Source organism: Hippocampus comes, unplaced genomic scaffold (assembly GCF_001891065.2).
Source record: "Hippocampus comes isolate QL1 unplaced genomic scaffold, H_comes_QL1_v1.1 scaffold104, whole genome shotgun sequence".
Taxonomy (NCBI): Eukaryota; Metazoa; Chordata; class Actinopteri; order Syngnathiformes; family Syngnathidae; genus Hippocampus; species Hippocampus comes.
This window is the reverse complement of record NW_017806072.1, coordinates 4,465,752-4,481,693: the sequence shown is the minus strand read 5'-3', so window position 1 is coordinate 4,481,693 and position 15,942 is coordinate 4,465,752. Positions and strand designations below refer to the sequence as shown.

Genomic DNA, 15,942 nt, shown 5'->3' with positions numbered 1-15,942 from the left:
AAACGAGTACTGTAATTAGGACAGGAGGCACAACAGCACACCAAGCCTTGTGTATGCCACTTTCATCCTGCCTCCATCCTGGGGGCTTGATTTTGTCTTGAAAATTCAAGTAAACGGATAACCTCCTTGACCAAAACAGCAATAAATCAATGTTAAAGATGCCAGGTGGATTACACAATCAGTTGAGGTTCCGTTATTCTTTATCGGTGCTTTGTAGAATACAAAACCCTGCTTTAAGCCTGCCAGCGTAGCAGTCTTCCAAACAGGGTGGTCTTTGGTTATTGATTATGAAAGGAGCTGATACAAAACCAACCTCAATCAGCTCATGAGGTCACGGTGGAAGAAAAGGAAAATAGGGAGGGGGGCAAACAGAAGTCACATGATCAGAAAATTAAATGTGCACAAGTTAAAGGATGGATGGAAGCTAGATGATGACAGAGTGCACGAGGAGCAATTGACTGGGAATGAATACAATTTTTCTGTCAATTGCATTAAAGCCAACCAGATATAACTGAAAAGCTGGGAAGTGATTTGCCTGGATCAGATAAGCGGCCACAGCAGTGCACTTGATCAATATTGTTAACATTTCGGACTCAATTTTGAGTGAAGTCAGTCACTCAGTACCCAAACAGTGTGTTCTAGTGTAATCAAGTGACGAAAAAAAAAGGCTTCTCAAATTGTTACCTTATTTAATTCTTTCCTGAAGCCGAGGACAAATATAAGATATGTGCAACTCGAACAGGATAAATATGTCAGTTATGTTAAATGTAACAAAATAACCTTTAAATCTGAAAATACTAGGCTGGCCTGACAACCTCTGAGTACACGGGGCAACCGTGGCCAAGTGGTCATCACCTGCCACTGTGGGGACCCCGGTTCAAGACTATTCACCCCCAACACTCCTGGAGGCTTCAGTTGCACCCCTGCTCTAGTGTGTTCCACGAGCAGTGTGTGTTTGCTGTGTCCACTACTGTGATTGGTCAAATACAGAGGTCAATTGTCATATACGTGTGTACATAACAAATAAAGATGATTCTAATATGCTTAGTCTCAGTGTGTAGATGTGTTTAGAAAAGGGCAAACCACTTCCAGCAAACCTTTTTGGAGAAAAAAATAAAGAAGTCATCCACATTCCAAAATGTTTCCCATGGTGTTCATCCAGGAAGCAGAATTTGGAAAAGTGTAGACTGCTTGTTGGACTCTCGCAAACCTATGACACAAAAACTGTAATAACTACTGCAACAAATGTTAATGGTGTGAATGTGAGCTTAGGAAACAGGAGGCAGCCAAAAATGATGCTTGTGGCACATTTCTGCTCATTTTTGTAGGCGAGTAGTACACATAAGACATTTTAGAAGTAGCAGATGAATCCGCTGAACACAGATGCAGATTAAAATAAATCAGCGCTTGTGACCTCTGTCTTCACTTATTCTCACACTGACCTCATACCGCCTCATCCCCTTCCCCCAATCTCATTCCCACTAATCCACTCCTACGAGGTGGCAGGCAGCAGCATGGCCTAATGGTCAAATTGTGTCTGACTGCCTTCCTGTCTACCCATCTGCTTGGTGTCCAGCAGTCATTCAAAGGAATTAAAGTTGTCCACAAAGTCTCCAAAAAAAATCTCTCGAAATCCTCCTGAGACCTTCACTTCTGTGTTAATTTCTCTCCTTATTTTAATTCCTCTGTTCACTTTCCAAGCTTCGTCCAATTCTATTATCACAGTAGTACTTTCTATTAGCTAATGGCGGGTCGCACTGAATCACATCGTGCTCATGACCACACACATCAAGGATCCCACTCAATGGCCTCACACCTAATAGGCGAGAGACTGAGAGCCAACTACAGAAAAATATGACAAATATATAAACTCATTTCAAAAGGCCAGTGCATATCCTGTACCTCCCAGACTCCACAACATTCATTCACAAGTACAACCTCTTTAGCGTCACACTAGAGTGGTTTTAACTGAAAAAGTATTTGTCATCTTTAAAAGATAAGCACCCAAATGGTGGATTTCTCCTGTTGAAATTGAGTAGCTAAGTAAAAATGGTACCAACATCCATCCATCCATTTTTTAATCCGCTTGTCTTTTTCGAGGGTCGCGGGTGTGCTGTAGCCTATCCCACCTGTGTTTGGGCAGTGGGCAGGGTACACCCTGAATTGGTTGCCAACCAATTGCAGGGCACACATAGACAAACAATTGTCCACACTCACACTCACAACTGGGGAAAATAGAGTGATCCAAATACATGCCACGCATGTTTTTGGAATGTGGGGGGAAACCGGAGTACCCGGAGAAAACCCACACAGGCACAGGGAGAATATGCAAACACCACAGAGGAAGGCCAGAGCCAGAATTGAGCCCTGCACCTCTGCACTGTGAGGCTGACGCGCTAACCAGTCGGCCATTGGGCTGCCGTCATTTCATGAAGTTTCCATAAATGAATAGTAATGCAATATGCAAGCATGCTACATGGTGGCGGGCTTGCTTTTATGGTGATGTGGCACAACCTCTGTGTCAGCTATAGAAAGCAACGTTTTTTTCCCCCCTTTTGGGGGCGACACGAAGGGGGAGGGTTGCAGCAATGTCCGGGTGGCCTTTGTGGCTTTGCTGAAAAGCACAGCAGGGAAAGTGGGGCTTCGGTTGTGTTCAGCAGAGTTTATTAAAGCTGCAAAAAGGATGTGTGGCCACATATGCGGCCGTCAATAACATCATTTTAACCACCAGTGCACACAGAAACACCACGTCCAATGCCACACCACAAAATGAAGATGTACTGACAACTACACAGTTAAAGACACTGCGATGGTCAAAACAGATGGTAATGTGTGTGAGTGGAGTGTTTGTGATGTTCTGAAAAAGTGCCTCTCGAGGTGTGAAGATTCCATTAGTCCACCTATCTCTAAACACCATCAACACCTCTTGGAGGCTGTTAGGTGAGAGTGCAGCAGTAAACCCCATTTGGCTTATGTGTGTGCACCATTCTATTGCATGGTCATTTAAATTTAAAGTAACATGAGCTTAAAGTTTTGTAAAACTGAATTATGCTTAGCATGATACAAGCTTTGGTTATTAGCGAGGCATACACTTGAGAAACAAATAAGATCACCCACGCGCACCGGCGTACAACTGGATTTTAACAATAACGTTGGAATTAAAACAAACAACAGCAACAAAAGAATGCCGAATTCTTCAACTTAAGGTAAATTCCTGTATTTACACAGCTCTGGATGACTGTACTCAAATGAATCGACTTCCTTTGTTGATCCCATCATTTTTTTAAGTTTGGCATCAAAACCTTTATGCCCTTCAGCCAGGTTTCAGGAAAATAAAGAATTTCCTTTCATGAGTGCTTTTTCAAATTTTGACTTCATTGATTTTATACACATGCATGCAAACACAAGTAAGTTTGCAGATGTATTGGCTCTGATTTCAACAAAGATGAAAACAGGTCAAAGAGGGCAGCCCTCATGATGGTGTGGGGGGTGTACCCCTGTCAGACGCTCAAGGGGTGCTGCCATAAGGTCATGACCTCAAGACAATGAACATCTGACATCAAATCTGCTTTTGGAGGAATAATAGCTGCTTTGGCTTGTTGAAACTATGGATCCACATATAACGTCACTGCACCAGTGATTACTTAAAATTAACAATATGAAAATCAAAAATACGGCTGGATGATTAATTGAAATTTAAATTGTGACTTTGAATTTGGCTTCTCTCAATTTAAAAAATGTTATAATCCAAGAAAAACGATGCATGCGCCTAGCTGTGCGGCGCGATTACAGGTCCCAGATGTTGCGAAAAGTACCTTGAACGCACCATGTTGCATGTTCAGCAAGCATGTAGCATATGTGACATCAATGTTTGCTCCCGTTATGATCATCTTCATTTGAACCACAAAGACTGTGTGTGTTACATATATAAATAAAGACAAATAGTCATTGAAAAGTATATGCCTGTTTCATGGTGCAAGTGATCCAAGAGTGATCTACCCACTTTTGCTTCCACACAATAAATGTTTTACGGAGTTTAAGATTGCCATCGCTGGATAGTTTGGGTCCTAAACGGCCATGTATTGTGTTTTACAACAGTACCTGACAGTATTTATAATTCCACATGTACCACTGGATGAAATTGATACGTGTGCAGTTTCCATTGACAAAATGCACCGAGCAGGTCTCGTCCATTTTTAGTGAATGGGGGCGATCGAGGAAGCCTGTGTTAAAATGAGCGGGACGCATCAGTAAGGACATCCTTTGTAAAAACTGTGGCAAACACCTGACGATACGTGCCCCATTCCAAACATGGAAAATCTCAAAGGTTGCAATGTCAACTTTCCACCAAAAGAGGGTGCTAATTGACTCATTGAAAAGGGTCAACAGTGGTCTAGATAGGAGTACAATGGGCTTATGTGGCCTGGAAATGTCTGTGCGGATGGCGTACAATACATGTCGACCATTTTATCTGGTCAACTTGATCTACTTTTTTCCCCAGCCCTCATTCAAGCCATTCCTTATGGGAAGGATTTAACCTGATGCGTCATCGATGGGCTTCTGCCTTCTGTGAGACTGACACAGAGTTGAAGCTCTTTAACGCCATTAACCCCCACCCCCACCCCGCAAATACCTGGACCTGAAAACTATGGTGTCCTGTAACACAGGATTGAATTTTAAAAATCCATTGTTCTCAAAATCTGTCAGCTGACACAATTCATTAGCAGCAGCCACTTCTCGTCTGCAGCTTAAGACGATTTCACAGAACATGGTGGCTCCCATATGTTGATGAATTATTCTGTCTCTTACTCCACAAACACAATATCATCAGAGTACCATGTTTTGATTAGTGCTGGAACATTTAAGGTATTCTTGCTTTAAAAAGGTTTTGCCTTGAGTCACCTCTAATTAATGAAAAACTGTTGGTATCCATACTGTATGTTGCTGGATAGGATCTTTGGGATATTTGAATAAAGCACGTTTCCACATTAAAAATGATGAAAGAAGACCTCTGCATCACTGGAGCTATCCAAATAGCGTGCTAACAATGGATGTTAGATCATTGCAAACTTAAAACCAAACAAATGCAAAGAAATTTGTTGTCTTGGTCACTTGTTTTTAACATCTTGAACAAGCAGTGCCTGTTCAACACATTCAGACAACGGTTATCCAGCACCACTGCAGATGGCATTCCTCGTAATGTCACTGCAACTCATAAAACTTTGTACTGCAACTAAATCCAAAGTCTTTGAAAACAGAGTACTTCATGTCAATCCTTGTAAATGTTGGAGTTTGTAGCAGTCGTGAGACCTACATAGAGATACATGAACTGAGAGAAGCACACAATAGAAGAGACTAAATAAAATTGTATGGATCATATGTATTTCACCCCTCACAGCATGAGAGTTATGAGTCTTGCTCTGACGAACTATTCTTCCTGCCCAGCCAGCATCAGCAATTTCAATAACTTTAGAAAATAACCAAGACGCAGTTTAAAAAAAAATAATAATAAAAAAAAAAAGTTGTTATTTGACATTCGCTTTCCCCAACCTTTTTGAAACCAAGAGTTCTTGGGCACCTATTACTGCCAATTTGATACACACTTGAAATAACAAATTCACCCAAAATACCTTTCATAATGTTATTGTTCTGTCTTATTAATGATCTTCAAATGTGAAGACACGGTACATGTAGAAAATTAAATAATTTCTCACTGTAAGTCATTAACATAAATATCAAGATGCAACATTTTTATTTCTGTAACTATCTGCCAGTGTTTACATTTTCAAATGATCACTTCAACATGCAGGCAGACTGCTCATGTTGGGGGCTCCCTGGTGCCCACGGACACCATATTGGTGACCCTTGTTCTACATCATTATTAAATGCATTACAGCTGAAAAACGTTTTTCCCAAGTAGTCTTTCAAATGTTTCATCATGATGAAAGGTTCTGACTGATAAATGTGTCAATCTTCGAACAAACAAATATGGATCAATAACCACATCCTCAGTAGCTCCCCTCGGGGGATTGATAAAAAGAAGTTAGCTGTCTTCTATCGAACAACAGCCATTCTGAGCAGTAGGGTGATGTTGCATGACAAATGGGAAGTTTCTCATCATCATTTCCAGTGCAGCATCCCCTATGACTATGCATCATGCCTTGTTACAGCCCTTAGTCATCATCGTGATGAAAAGGAGAAGGGGGACCTTAACATTTCTTGCAAATGAGTGTCGTTTGGCCAGGCACATGCAAATCTTTCAAGACTTTAAGCGGAGCGGCTCACTTTAGCCCCCACCAACCTCCCCTCTCAGCTGATCAATAGAGGGAAGTGAATAGTACTGTGGAACCTTTGTAGTTGAATATCCCTGAAGTCATACAAGTTGGATTTAGGGCAGAATTTGCATGGTGTCATGCAAGACCTTATCATACCGTTTCAGAACTCTGCTCAACAAGCATCAAAGAAATAATTCCGGACATGTGTTTGCTTTTTTACTCTGGATGTTTTTTTCTGCTTTCTGCAAGACCAAAAGATACACTGATAATGTCACGGGAGAGCTACGTGAGCATCATAGGATTCATATCTGAATCTGTGCTTTCACAATAATTACAGAAGAATGACCTGCCTCCACAAGGAGTGTCAAGCACATGAGTACATGAATAGACTTACTTTGAGGATTATATGACAGTTATGTACAGGTATGTTAACATTGTCTGTCCAGTGAATAAAGATTTATGATGTTTTTAGTTTTTCCCTGGAACTGATTCTTTCTATGTCCATCATTTCCTGTGGTAGAAATTGTTCTGAAGTACAGTACTAACAAATAGGTGGCTGTCCAGCGACCCAGACAGGATTGTATTCCGTTCTATGTGGTATTGTGGCATGCAATAGGGCAGGCAGACTCAGATAAACAGCTAGTTGGCTGAAAGCCAAATCCCCATGGCTACCCTGGAACAGCCCAGCGCGTCTTTCCTGTGTTAGTCTATTTGTATTTGACAATAGGTCATACCTATTAACAGCGTCCTTGCAAACACGTCCCAAACGCATTCTACATTATCTGTATATGGGTTTGGGATTTGTGCAACAGGAGTAAACAAAGAAGCACCAACTTCAAGTGCCCCCGAGCAGTACACTGGATCTTCTTCATACAGGTGTTCTGCCTCAGCATGTGCTTTTCCTCGGTAAATAATGCTGGTACCACCTAAACGGACTTTTTAGGACTTAACTGTAGAAACAACAGTGCGCATAAAACTTGGAAACGCGTTGGGGGGAAAAAGTGCACAATTAGACCTTTGTATATTTTTTTGGCTAATATAGCTAAGTGAATTTAAAATGCTTCCGTAAAAGTGACCAAAATCTTCTCGTAACACACCGGCTAGTAATAGTCATGCGTCTGAATAAGGTAATGCTGGAGATCATACATTCCAAACTTTTTCAATCACGAGCTAACGCCTCACTGATGAACTAGCTTGTCTGCACTTTTTCCAGCTCTCCCGTTAACAGCGCGTTCTAAACCGAAGAGTCCAGCTGCCTCTCACCTTTCACTTGACTCTCGTAGTCCGCGATGATTTCTTTATCCTTTTTAAACCTCGGGGAAGACATCTCCACTTGCTGATAAAATAATGTGTTTTAAAGTGCTTGTCGAGAAGCGGGAGGGTTACAACAGTGGACTCGTCCAGTTGCTTAGTTCTTCATTGATAATCTCCCTTCTTAGCGGGTTGGCGATGCGCAATCCTATTCCGACCAATAGATCCTCACAACTCCCAGGGTAGCCTCGCGCTACCACGGCACGAAAAAATACAATCACGTAAGTTTCTCGGGTCTCCGGAGCAGAGCATCATCTGCAATTTGCACCGCGTAGAAAAGTATTGCCCCAAAGCCGCACCGGGGGGGTTGCTCGAATTGGAGTCTATGTCCGGTTTGAGTGGTTCGGAGTAGGGACACACGCAAATACCTCCCCCCGCCTCGCTTTCCCTGGAAGGTTTCTCCCTCTTCTAACTCCCGACAGGCTTGAGGCAGACAAGTAGGCAGGCCGACTGCAGCACACACGGCAGCGAGAGCCAGGCAGGGGGGAGGGAGGGATATCACACACACACACACACACACACACACTCACTCACACACACACACACACACTCACACACACGCGCGCGCGTAAACGAAATTAAAGACAGTTGAATCGTTACATTTAACGCACATCACACTTGCATGAATTGAAATGTACCTAATTTTCCCCTCTAAGACCGTGCATTGACAAAACTTTAATACGATTTATCAAAAATAGTACAGTACACACAAGGCATTTGACCAGATACCAATTAGACAATTGCATAACGTGAAAAATAACTTGAGGGAGGTAGAAACACGTGTTCATCAAATATTGCATGGAGCTGTGTGTGAGTTTTGCAAAACATTTACTTGTACTGTATTCAAACGCAAACTGTTAACTTCTATTGTAAATTGGACCTCAGCGCCACCTGCCGGAGACAATATTCCATTTTAAACCAACAGGAAAACGCCAACATCGTTGCCATTTTAGGTGATGAAATGACGGGTGGATTAAAAACTAAATTTTATTAAAGTGCACCGACAAAAAAAAAATATCCATGCAGCATCGCAACAAAATAAACACACTTAAAAATATTTGAACATTCATTATCCAACTCTCCACTTATACACACACAACACAAAATAGACTTTATGCACCAATTTCAAACAAGGCGTTTAAGCACATTACAGAGTTGTTCTGCGGTTATCGTGGCGTTTTCTACCCCTCCCAAAAATCTCACAATTCATACAAACACAAAATGTAGTTGAAATATATGGACCGCAATATGCAAATACTTAATCATCTCTTCAAATTCTACATAACTGGACATTCAATCACTGACAACATTTAAATATGTAAACAAGAAATCTTCATGATGGCTCTCACAACTTCACAACATAAATATCACTCAGATAAAATGCACATACAGTAACTGAACATTATCACCAGGTTCACTGTACAAGAAGGCAACCACATTTCTCCACTTTCCACAAAATAGATGAAATCATTGTCACCTGTTACTTTTCCAACAACACAAACAAAATAAATAAATAAAAATAAAAATAAACACAATCAGCCACTTTTGAAAAAGTTTTCCTCGATCACCTCAGTGAACCTCTCCTTCATTTGCTGACGGAAAGTGGCGTACCACTCCAGCAATCTCCTCCTCCTGTCCACCTTCTGCTCCTGGCTCATCGCTCTCTCCTTCTCGAGAATAGCAGGAAGCTCCTGCCAATCGGTAATAAAGATGAAGGGCGCTCCTGCTGCTTTCAGGAGGCGCAGAGGCGAGCTGGGCCCAGCCGCACAGGTCCTTGGCGTCAGTACATCCTCCACCACAGGCACTGAGCCATAAGAGCAGGCCTCGTATATGCGGTAGCATTCTGTGTTGACACCAACGGGGCAGAGGGTGAGCTCGCTCTGGGCCAGGGCAGTTTGATAGTGCTTTAGACTGTCTGCTGTCTCCTGCGGGAGCCATCTTCAGGTACAGGGGGAAGAGAGATGGTAAATGGGGATATGTTAGTCAGATTGCATTTGGTAAATATCAATTTAGGTTTTTAATTTAAAATAGATTTTCAATAATATGGTGCAAGTGCTTATGCTTCTCGCCATTCCTTCTGCGCATTACTTAAATTTTGAAATGCTCATCTTATATAAGAGATAAAGCATGAAATACACCTGCACATGCTACCGAGATTAAATACAAAAGCTACCGGTATATAAAAATATATCTTTTCTGAGTGATGGTGTGATATAGGTAGTACTCAATAAATATGTATTTAAATGATATTAAAGTATTAGAAAAATTCTGAGGATTATGCAGTGCAGGTCCAACACTAATGCAAATGCGACTAATAATAATGTAATATAAATGACACTCCAACCGTTACAATGACTTGTAGCTCACTTTATAAGTTTATTTGGGTATCAAATTGGAGGTTTAAGACAACATAATTTAATTGTGTATTGGAATTAGGGCTGGAGAATCCACAAACTGTCTCCTGGGTGCTCATCGCTCCAAATTGTCTCTAATCGTGTGTGCCTGCTCTTTTTACTACAGTACTGTAATGCATTTAATGCAGAGGTGTCATACTATGAACCAAATCTATGACAGAAAAAAGCTTCATGCTTCGGAACATTTTGACATACCGTAACATAATGACTTACTTCTCCCTGGCAGTGGTGATGCACTCCTTCTCCAGGTCAGATTGTTTCAGAACTCGCACGAGTGTTTCCCTTGAAGAATTCTTGTAAACAGTACCGAGGAAGTTGCAGAGGTATGGCCTGTTAGAGGTGATCATCTCAGCATTGGGCTTGACCATGGGAAACTGTCTGTATCTGAAGAAGAAACGTGAGACATAAAATAAAGTGCATTTAACTTAACTGGAAACATATATAAGTATTGTGTAACATGATGTACAGCATAGATAGGTAATACAATGTTTGGTCACAACTTGTAAGTAAAATGGCCAGCATAGAAAAGGAAAGGGGGAAAGGTTTTAACGATGTCAATGTTTTTATTTGGTTTAAATGTACAATAGTTCAAACAGATCAGCAATGTCAATCTCGGATCTCTCCTTCTCTCCGGGTTTGCGAGGGTTTTCTCCGGATATGCCACCTTCCTCCCACATTCGAAAAACATACACATTTGGTTAACTGAAGACTCTCAGTGAGTGGTTCTTAACCTTGTTAGAGGTACTGAACCCAACTAGTTCATATTTGGTATATGAACTAGTTGGGTTCAGTGTGTTCTATGATTACCTAATTGTTGTGTGCTCCATATTACTTTATATTATTTATTGCATGTATGCATATGTTTTATTCTATTTACAGAGAAAATGGACCAAACAGAAAGGGAACTAAAGAAAAACTTACGTGGCAACACCAAGAGGCCACTGGAAGACATCTCTATCATTGACCCAAGGGCTGTCATACACCAAAAAGAGGAGGTCCACAAAGCCGCCATATCTCTTTAGGTATGGCCCTATCCAGTCATTGTTGCAGTGTTCATCACCCAGCAGGACCACTGCCACGTGAGACACGGTGTGGGACTGAACCAAAGCTCGGACGTGCTCCAACCAACGCGTGGAGTACGCCACCTTCTGCTGCTCACGACCATTCAAAACAAGAACTAGACTGTTCATATCCAAGGGGACATGACCTTGGACTACAGCAGGCCCTGTGTAGAAACTACAGATGGAGGAAATTAATTAATGGTGTGGTTCTTCTTAATATGTTATGCGTTCACAACACTCTAAAGTCTCATCAGTGACTTGTTACCTGAAATCAATTTTGTTTGACTGTAGCTCGCCCTCTCTCCATTGTGCTATCTTGTCAGTTGGATTGAGGGGTCCCTCCAATATATGTTCCCAAAGATAAAGGCCTGGTGGAAAAATGCTTTAATAGTAATTATAATAACAAAAATAATAAAAATAATAATAACATGAAAAAGAAGAGGAGGAAAGAGAGTATAATACGTCGTAGCAAAAGGTAGCAACAAGGTAGTTAGCACTGGTGCTTCCGGACAAATGGAAAGAAATTATGTCCAAACGAGTCTCACCTATGGCCGCTTTACCCCATATTTGGACCTTGTATCTTTTGGGTTTGTTCTTGTCGATTCGTGCCATATGTTGTTTGAAGGCCTCTCTTTTTTTGTTCAGTGCCGAGTTGTACTCCACTTGTTCATCCTCCCACGGATTCCACTCATCCCCAACGAATGGAGCAGCTCCACCATCTCGAACACCCCCTGCAAACAAAACAGACACAGATCGGCACAACAGTTTTGTTGATTCAACCAAATATTGAACTGCATCTTAACTGTATCTATTTTTTTAAAGCATTTGGATTTTATTTATTTATTTTGGGGGTGAAGATACCAGAGGGTCCAGCTTCTTTCTTCTCTATCCTGTGAACCCGAGATATAACTTTAGTGCTGAAGAACACGTTGTATGCAGCGTACAGCGAAAACGCTACATAAGCAAAAATTATGAGAAGAAACAACTTTCTCTTTGGAAATTTCATTGTTCCCTATTTCTATTGTCGCTTATGTTACCATTATGCATCCGAACTTCCATTTTTTTTTTGTGAGGACCCTTGTTTGTATCACGAGGACAGTTGCCTTGAAGATGTGCCTGTTTAGAAATTACCTTTATTTAAACATCTGTATGAAGCGAAATCTATTGGTACCAAATTCGTATAAAATGTGAATTATGTATGTATATATTTTGTTCTTAGAAATCTGTGTAAATTCTACAAAATTTTTTGCTGAGGCATTAAAAAAAGGACCGGGTCATACTTCGAGGCGGAACGTTCCATTTGCAGAAGAAGGAAAGAGTTTCCGGCGTGTCGGTATTCAGAGGCACACATAAGATTTCTTCACGCAAGGTCGTGTCCCCAAATACGGGGTGAGGAATTCGTTTATCGAGCGACAATGATGACATTTGCTGGTCGTTTTGGGGCTCTTGTCCCATTGTTGCGGGGAACAACGCAATTCATCAAATGTGCGGTGTTATCTGGAGCTAAGGAGTTGCTCCCTGCCACTGGTAAGACACGTCCATGGGGCCTTCGGCTAACAATACAGTCGAATGTCAACGTCCGCTTATCTGCAAAAATTCTAATCACAAAGTTGACTTGTAATAATTCTAGTGGTAACTTGCTAGTGTGTCGTATAGTACTTGGTTCAAAACCATTTTCATAGATCATTCGTCGTAGGACACATTTTACACGTTGTTGCCCGTACTGCAGACATGTCCAAATAATGTTTGAGCTTGCTTGATTTAATGTAGATTTTCGAACTGGAAAGCCCAAGCAGCACACACTCAAGGACGAGCTCAAAAACAAAGGGTGGGTGGGACCTTATCCAGGTATTTCAGTGGTAGACAATTGTTCTAGATGACAAAAGTACAAAGCACAACCTAGATACGCGAGCTGTATTGACACAATAGTCAGAAATAGTAAATGACTGGGATGTTTGATCCAAATGGACTAAAGGTCATAATGGAGTTGTGTGTGTGTGTGTGTGTGTATTTATTTTCTACAAAGACAGGGGTCTGCACTAATGCAGTAGAAAACCCGAATGATAAATTGTATGAAAAAGAATTATTGAGGCATACATTAAATATAATAGAATTAAAAATACATGTAGCATGGTGGTAATTGAGTGTGCTTTCTACAGTGTATCACTTATCCATGCTAACTAGTGAAGTAAGTAAATCCATCTATGAAAGACACCTTTAGGCTCTATATGTATCGTAGTTGGTCATCTGAACAGCCTTCAGCCTCTTTATAGAGTAGGGCTGTACGATACTGCAATGTTGCAATATGTGCGTTTAATGTCGTAATTTCAATATTACTGCAATATTTACTGGCATTTTTATCGAATAAAGGATACATTTTTCATACGGCAAAATAAGGAGGCTCAATGTGTTCCTATCTAATTAACTGTCATAACTTTTTTAAAGATATTGTAAGTGTTCGCCTCTTGGATGGCAATGTACATTTAAGGTTGTGTTTTATTGGTCAAAGTGACAAAATATAGAATGATAATCAAACATTGAAATGGCACTCTTGATCTGAAATATATCAGTAAACCATGAACTGTTGCATCTCTGACAATCATCCTTGTGAATTTCATATTTTAATACTCACTTATACTGATACTTTTAATGGGAATAATTTGTTGCACGATGTGAAAAAAATTCAAGCTTCCTTTCATTGGATGAAAGATTCTGCACCATATTCAATCTGCTTTTCAATAATTGTTTACTATTTGAGCATGCATGACCATTTATTTAATGGTCTGATTTTAGCTCCTGGAGGAATCCGGCTCGCCCATACAGACATCAAAATCCCCGACTTCACAGATTACCGCCGCCCTGAGGTCACCGACCCAAACAAGTCCTCTCAGGACAGCAGCGATGCGAGGAGGGCCTTCTCCTACCTGTTCACAGGGGCCACCACCGTAGTTGGTGTCTACGCAGCCAAAACGGTGGTTAGCCAGTTTGTCTCCTCCATGAGTGCCTCAGCTGACGTCTTGGCCTTGTCCAAGATTGAGATCAAGCTGAATGAGATTCCAGAGGGCAAAAACATGACATTCAAGTGGCGAGGGAAACCCCTGTTTGTCCGTCATCGCACCGAAAAGGAAATCGCCGCAGAGGAGGCTGTGAATCTTGCCGAGCTCCGCGATCCCCAACACGACAAGGATAGAGTGCTCAACCCCAGCTGGGTTATCGTCCTTGGTGTGTGCACCCACCTGGGATGTGTGCCTATTGCTAACGCGGGTGACTTCGGCGGCTACTACTGTCCTTGCCACGGATCCCACTACGATGCTTCAGGAAGAATTAGAAAGGGGCCGGCGCCTCTTAACCTGGAGGTGCCCTACTATGAGTTCCCAGATGATGACACCGTTGTGGTGGGATAAATATGAGAGTGCTATCTTACCAATCGATCCCCTACTGTAGTATATGTTCAAAAGATGGCTCTATGTATGAGGTGGAGGTGAAAATCATCTATTTAATTGTCAATAAAAACCTGTTTCGTACAGTATTGTTGCAAGTTTTGCTTTTCATCCTCATTGTAGACTACTGTATTGTCTCACTGATTTGAGTTTGAACTGATCCTGGGCTCATACATTGGTTATCTGAGCCTTCAGTGGGAACTTGCCTGATGTAAATCACCTGAACCGTTACCCCTATTAAAGAAACCTTTGATTTCTATTGTTCAGGATCACTTGGAACTTGGAAAAAAAAAACCCTCAACCTACTGGTTTTTCACATTGCGCACTAGGAATTTGGTGAATAAATATATACAGTAATCCCTCGTTTATCGCGGTTAATGGGGACCAAAGCCACCCGCGATAAACGAAAATCCGCGAAATAGCGACACCCCCCCTCCATATAGGTACATGTACATAATATTTAGAAGGCCAAATTTAATGGTATACATTAGGGTGGTCCACATTTTCATGGCAAAAAAAAAAGTTTGTCGGATTCGTCGGGCGGGTCGGAATTCTTGTCGATACTATGGTACAAGGTTCTGTGCAAAATTTCATTCCGATCTGATGATGTCGCCCTCATCAGCGCGTTCTGCGGCGCCTTTACGCGCGACGAGGAACAGCGACAGCACCTTCTGCAGGTCGTGGAGCGACACCGGGCGTTGCACCCGTGCGCGAAGTAGGCATGGGATGGCACGCACGGCGGATTTCGTTTTTTTTTGCGGTCTAACAGTGTCACTAGTGTTGATGGCCATTATAGACAGATGGACAGATAGATAGATGGACCAGTTAACATGGACCAACAATCTCACCAGTGTTGCAGGATCACCACGGTTGCCTTTTTTGCAATACATGCGTTCCTGTCTTCCGTCTTTGAATTATTGCAAGTGCGAACTGAGCAAAACAAAATCCTTACTGTACGGGAGAAACCGTACTACCATTCAGCCCCGTAACATTCTTTCCATAGGGGAAACTTTGGTCGCTCTGCGGGACGGGATAAAATTATCCGATCGGAATAAAATTTTGCACACATCCTTGTGTCATAGTATCGACAAGATTTCCGACCCGGCCCGACGAATCCGACAAACTTTTCCAAAATGGACCACCCTAGTATACATGCATGTAGAAGTATTTTTTTAAGTAACATGGCTTAATGCTGAATACTAATAGATTTAAAGATTGGATTGGATTGGATACAACTTTATTGTCAAATGTGCTATATGTGTAACATACAGCACAGATGAAATTTATTCCCTTTCAACATAAAACTGGAAACAAGAGGATGCATAAGTTAGGTTAGTTTATGAATAACAAAATACAGTAACACATATACATGTAGTACTGTATATGTTGCTCTATGTGACTCGCTGTTGTTTTGCTGACTTTCGCTGCTTCTCGCGGACTT

General features: G+C 41.5%; 3 protein-coding genes across 11 annotated transcripts in view; 1 reads left to right on the top strand and 2 right to left on the bottom strand.

Annotated features, from left to right (window-relative positions):
* srgap1a (SLIT-ROBO Rho GTPase activating protein 1a) overlaps positions 1-8,054 on the bottom strand; it is a 60,612-nt gene extending 52,558 nt beyond the window's left edge. For all 9 annotated transcript variants that reach the window (XM_019894193.1, XM_019894194.1, XM_019894195.1 and 6 more), the window contains exon 1: positions 7,539-8,054. In XM_019894193.1, the coding sequence (XP_019749752.1) occupies positions 7,539-7,602 (64 nt within the window). In that variant the 5' untranslated portion in view covers positions 7,603-8,054. The remainder of the gene's footprint in view (positions 1-7,538) is intronic.
* A 383-nt stretch (positions 8,055-8,437) lies between these two features.
* On the bottom strand, positions 8,438-12,150 carry rxylt1 (ribitol xylosyltransferase 1). Its single transcript, XM_019894321.1, has 6 exons — positions 11,923-12,150; positions 11,607-11,792; positions 11,327-11,429; positions 10,922-11,236; positions 10,214-10,384; positions 8,438-9,524 (listed from the first exon to the last, which is right to left on the bottom strand). The coding sequence occupies exons 1-6, from the start codon at positions 12,065-12,067 to the stop codon at positions 9,122-9,124; spliced, it is 1,323 nt and encodes a 440-aa protein (XP_019749880.1). The 5' UTR covers positions 12,068-12,150; the 3' UTR covers positions 8,438-9,121.
* A 219-nt stretch (positions 12,151-12,369) lies between these two features.
* uqcrfs1 (ubiquinol-cytochrome c reductase, Rieske iron-sulfur polypeptide 1) lies at positions 12,370-14,590 on the top strand. Its single transcript, XM_019894274.1, has 2 exons — positions 12,370-12,588; positions 13,855-14,590. The coding sequence occupies exons 1-2, from the start codon at positions 12,477-12,479 to the stop codon at positions 14,463-14,465; spliced, it is 723 nt and encodes a 240-aa protein (XP_019749833.1). The 5' UTR covers positions 12,370-12,476; the 3' UTR covers positions 14,466-14,590.
* Positions 14,591-15,942: the final 1,352 nt, after the last annotated feature.

Excerpts from the sequence above, each read along its gene's own strand:
- uqcrfs1 (XM_019894274.1), top strand. The coding sequence starts at position 12,477 with ATGATGACATTTGCTGGTCGTTTTGGGGCTCTTGTCCCATTGTTGCGG. Across the intron at positions 12,589-13,854 it reads GGAGTTGCTCCCTGCCACTG|CTCCTGGAGGAATCCGGCTC; the intron begins GTAAGACACGTC and ends GTCTGATTTTAG.
- rxylt1 (XM_019894321.1), bottom strand. The coding sequence starts at position 12,067 with ATGAAATTTCCAAAGAGAAAGTTGTTTCTTCTCATAATTTTTGCTTAT. Across the intron at positions 11,793-11,922 it reads GAAAGAAGCTGGACCCTCTG|GGGGTGTTCGAGATGGTGGA; the intron begins GTATCTTCACCC and ends TTTTGTTTGCAG. Across the intron at positions 11,237-11,326 it reads TCAAACAAAATTGATTTCAG|TTTCTACACAGGGCCTGCTG; the intron begins GTAACAAGTCAC and ends CTCCATCTGTAG.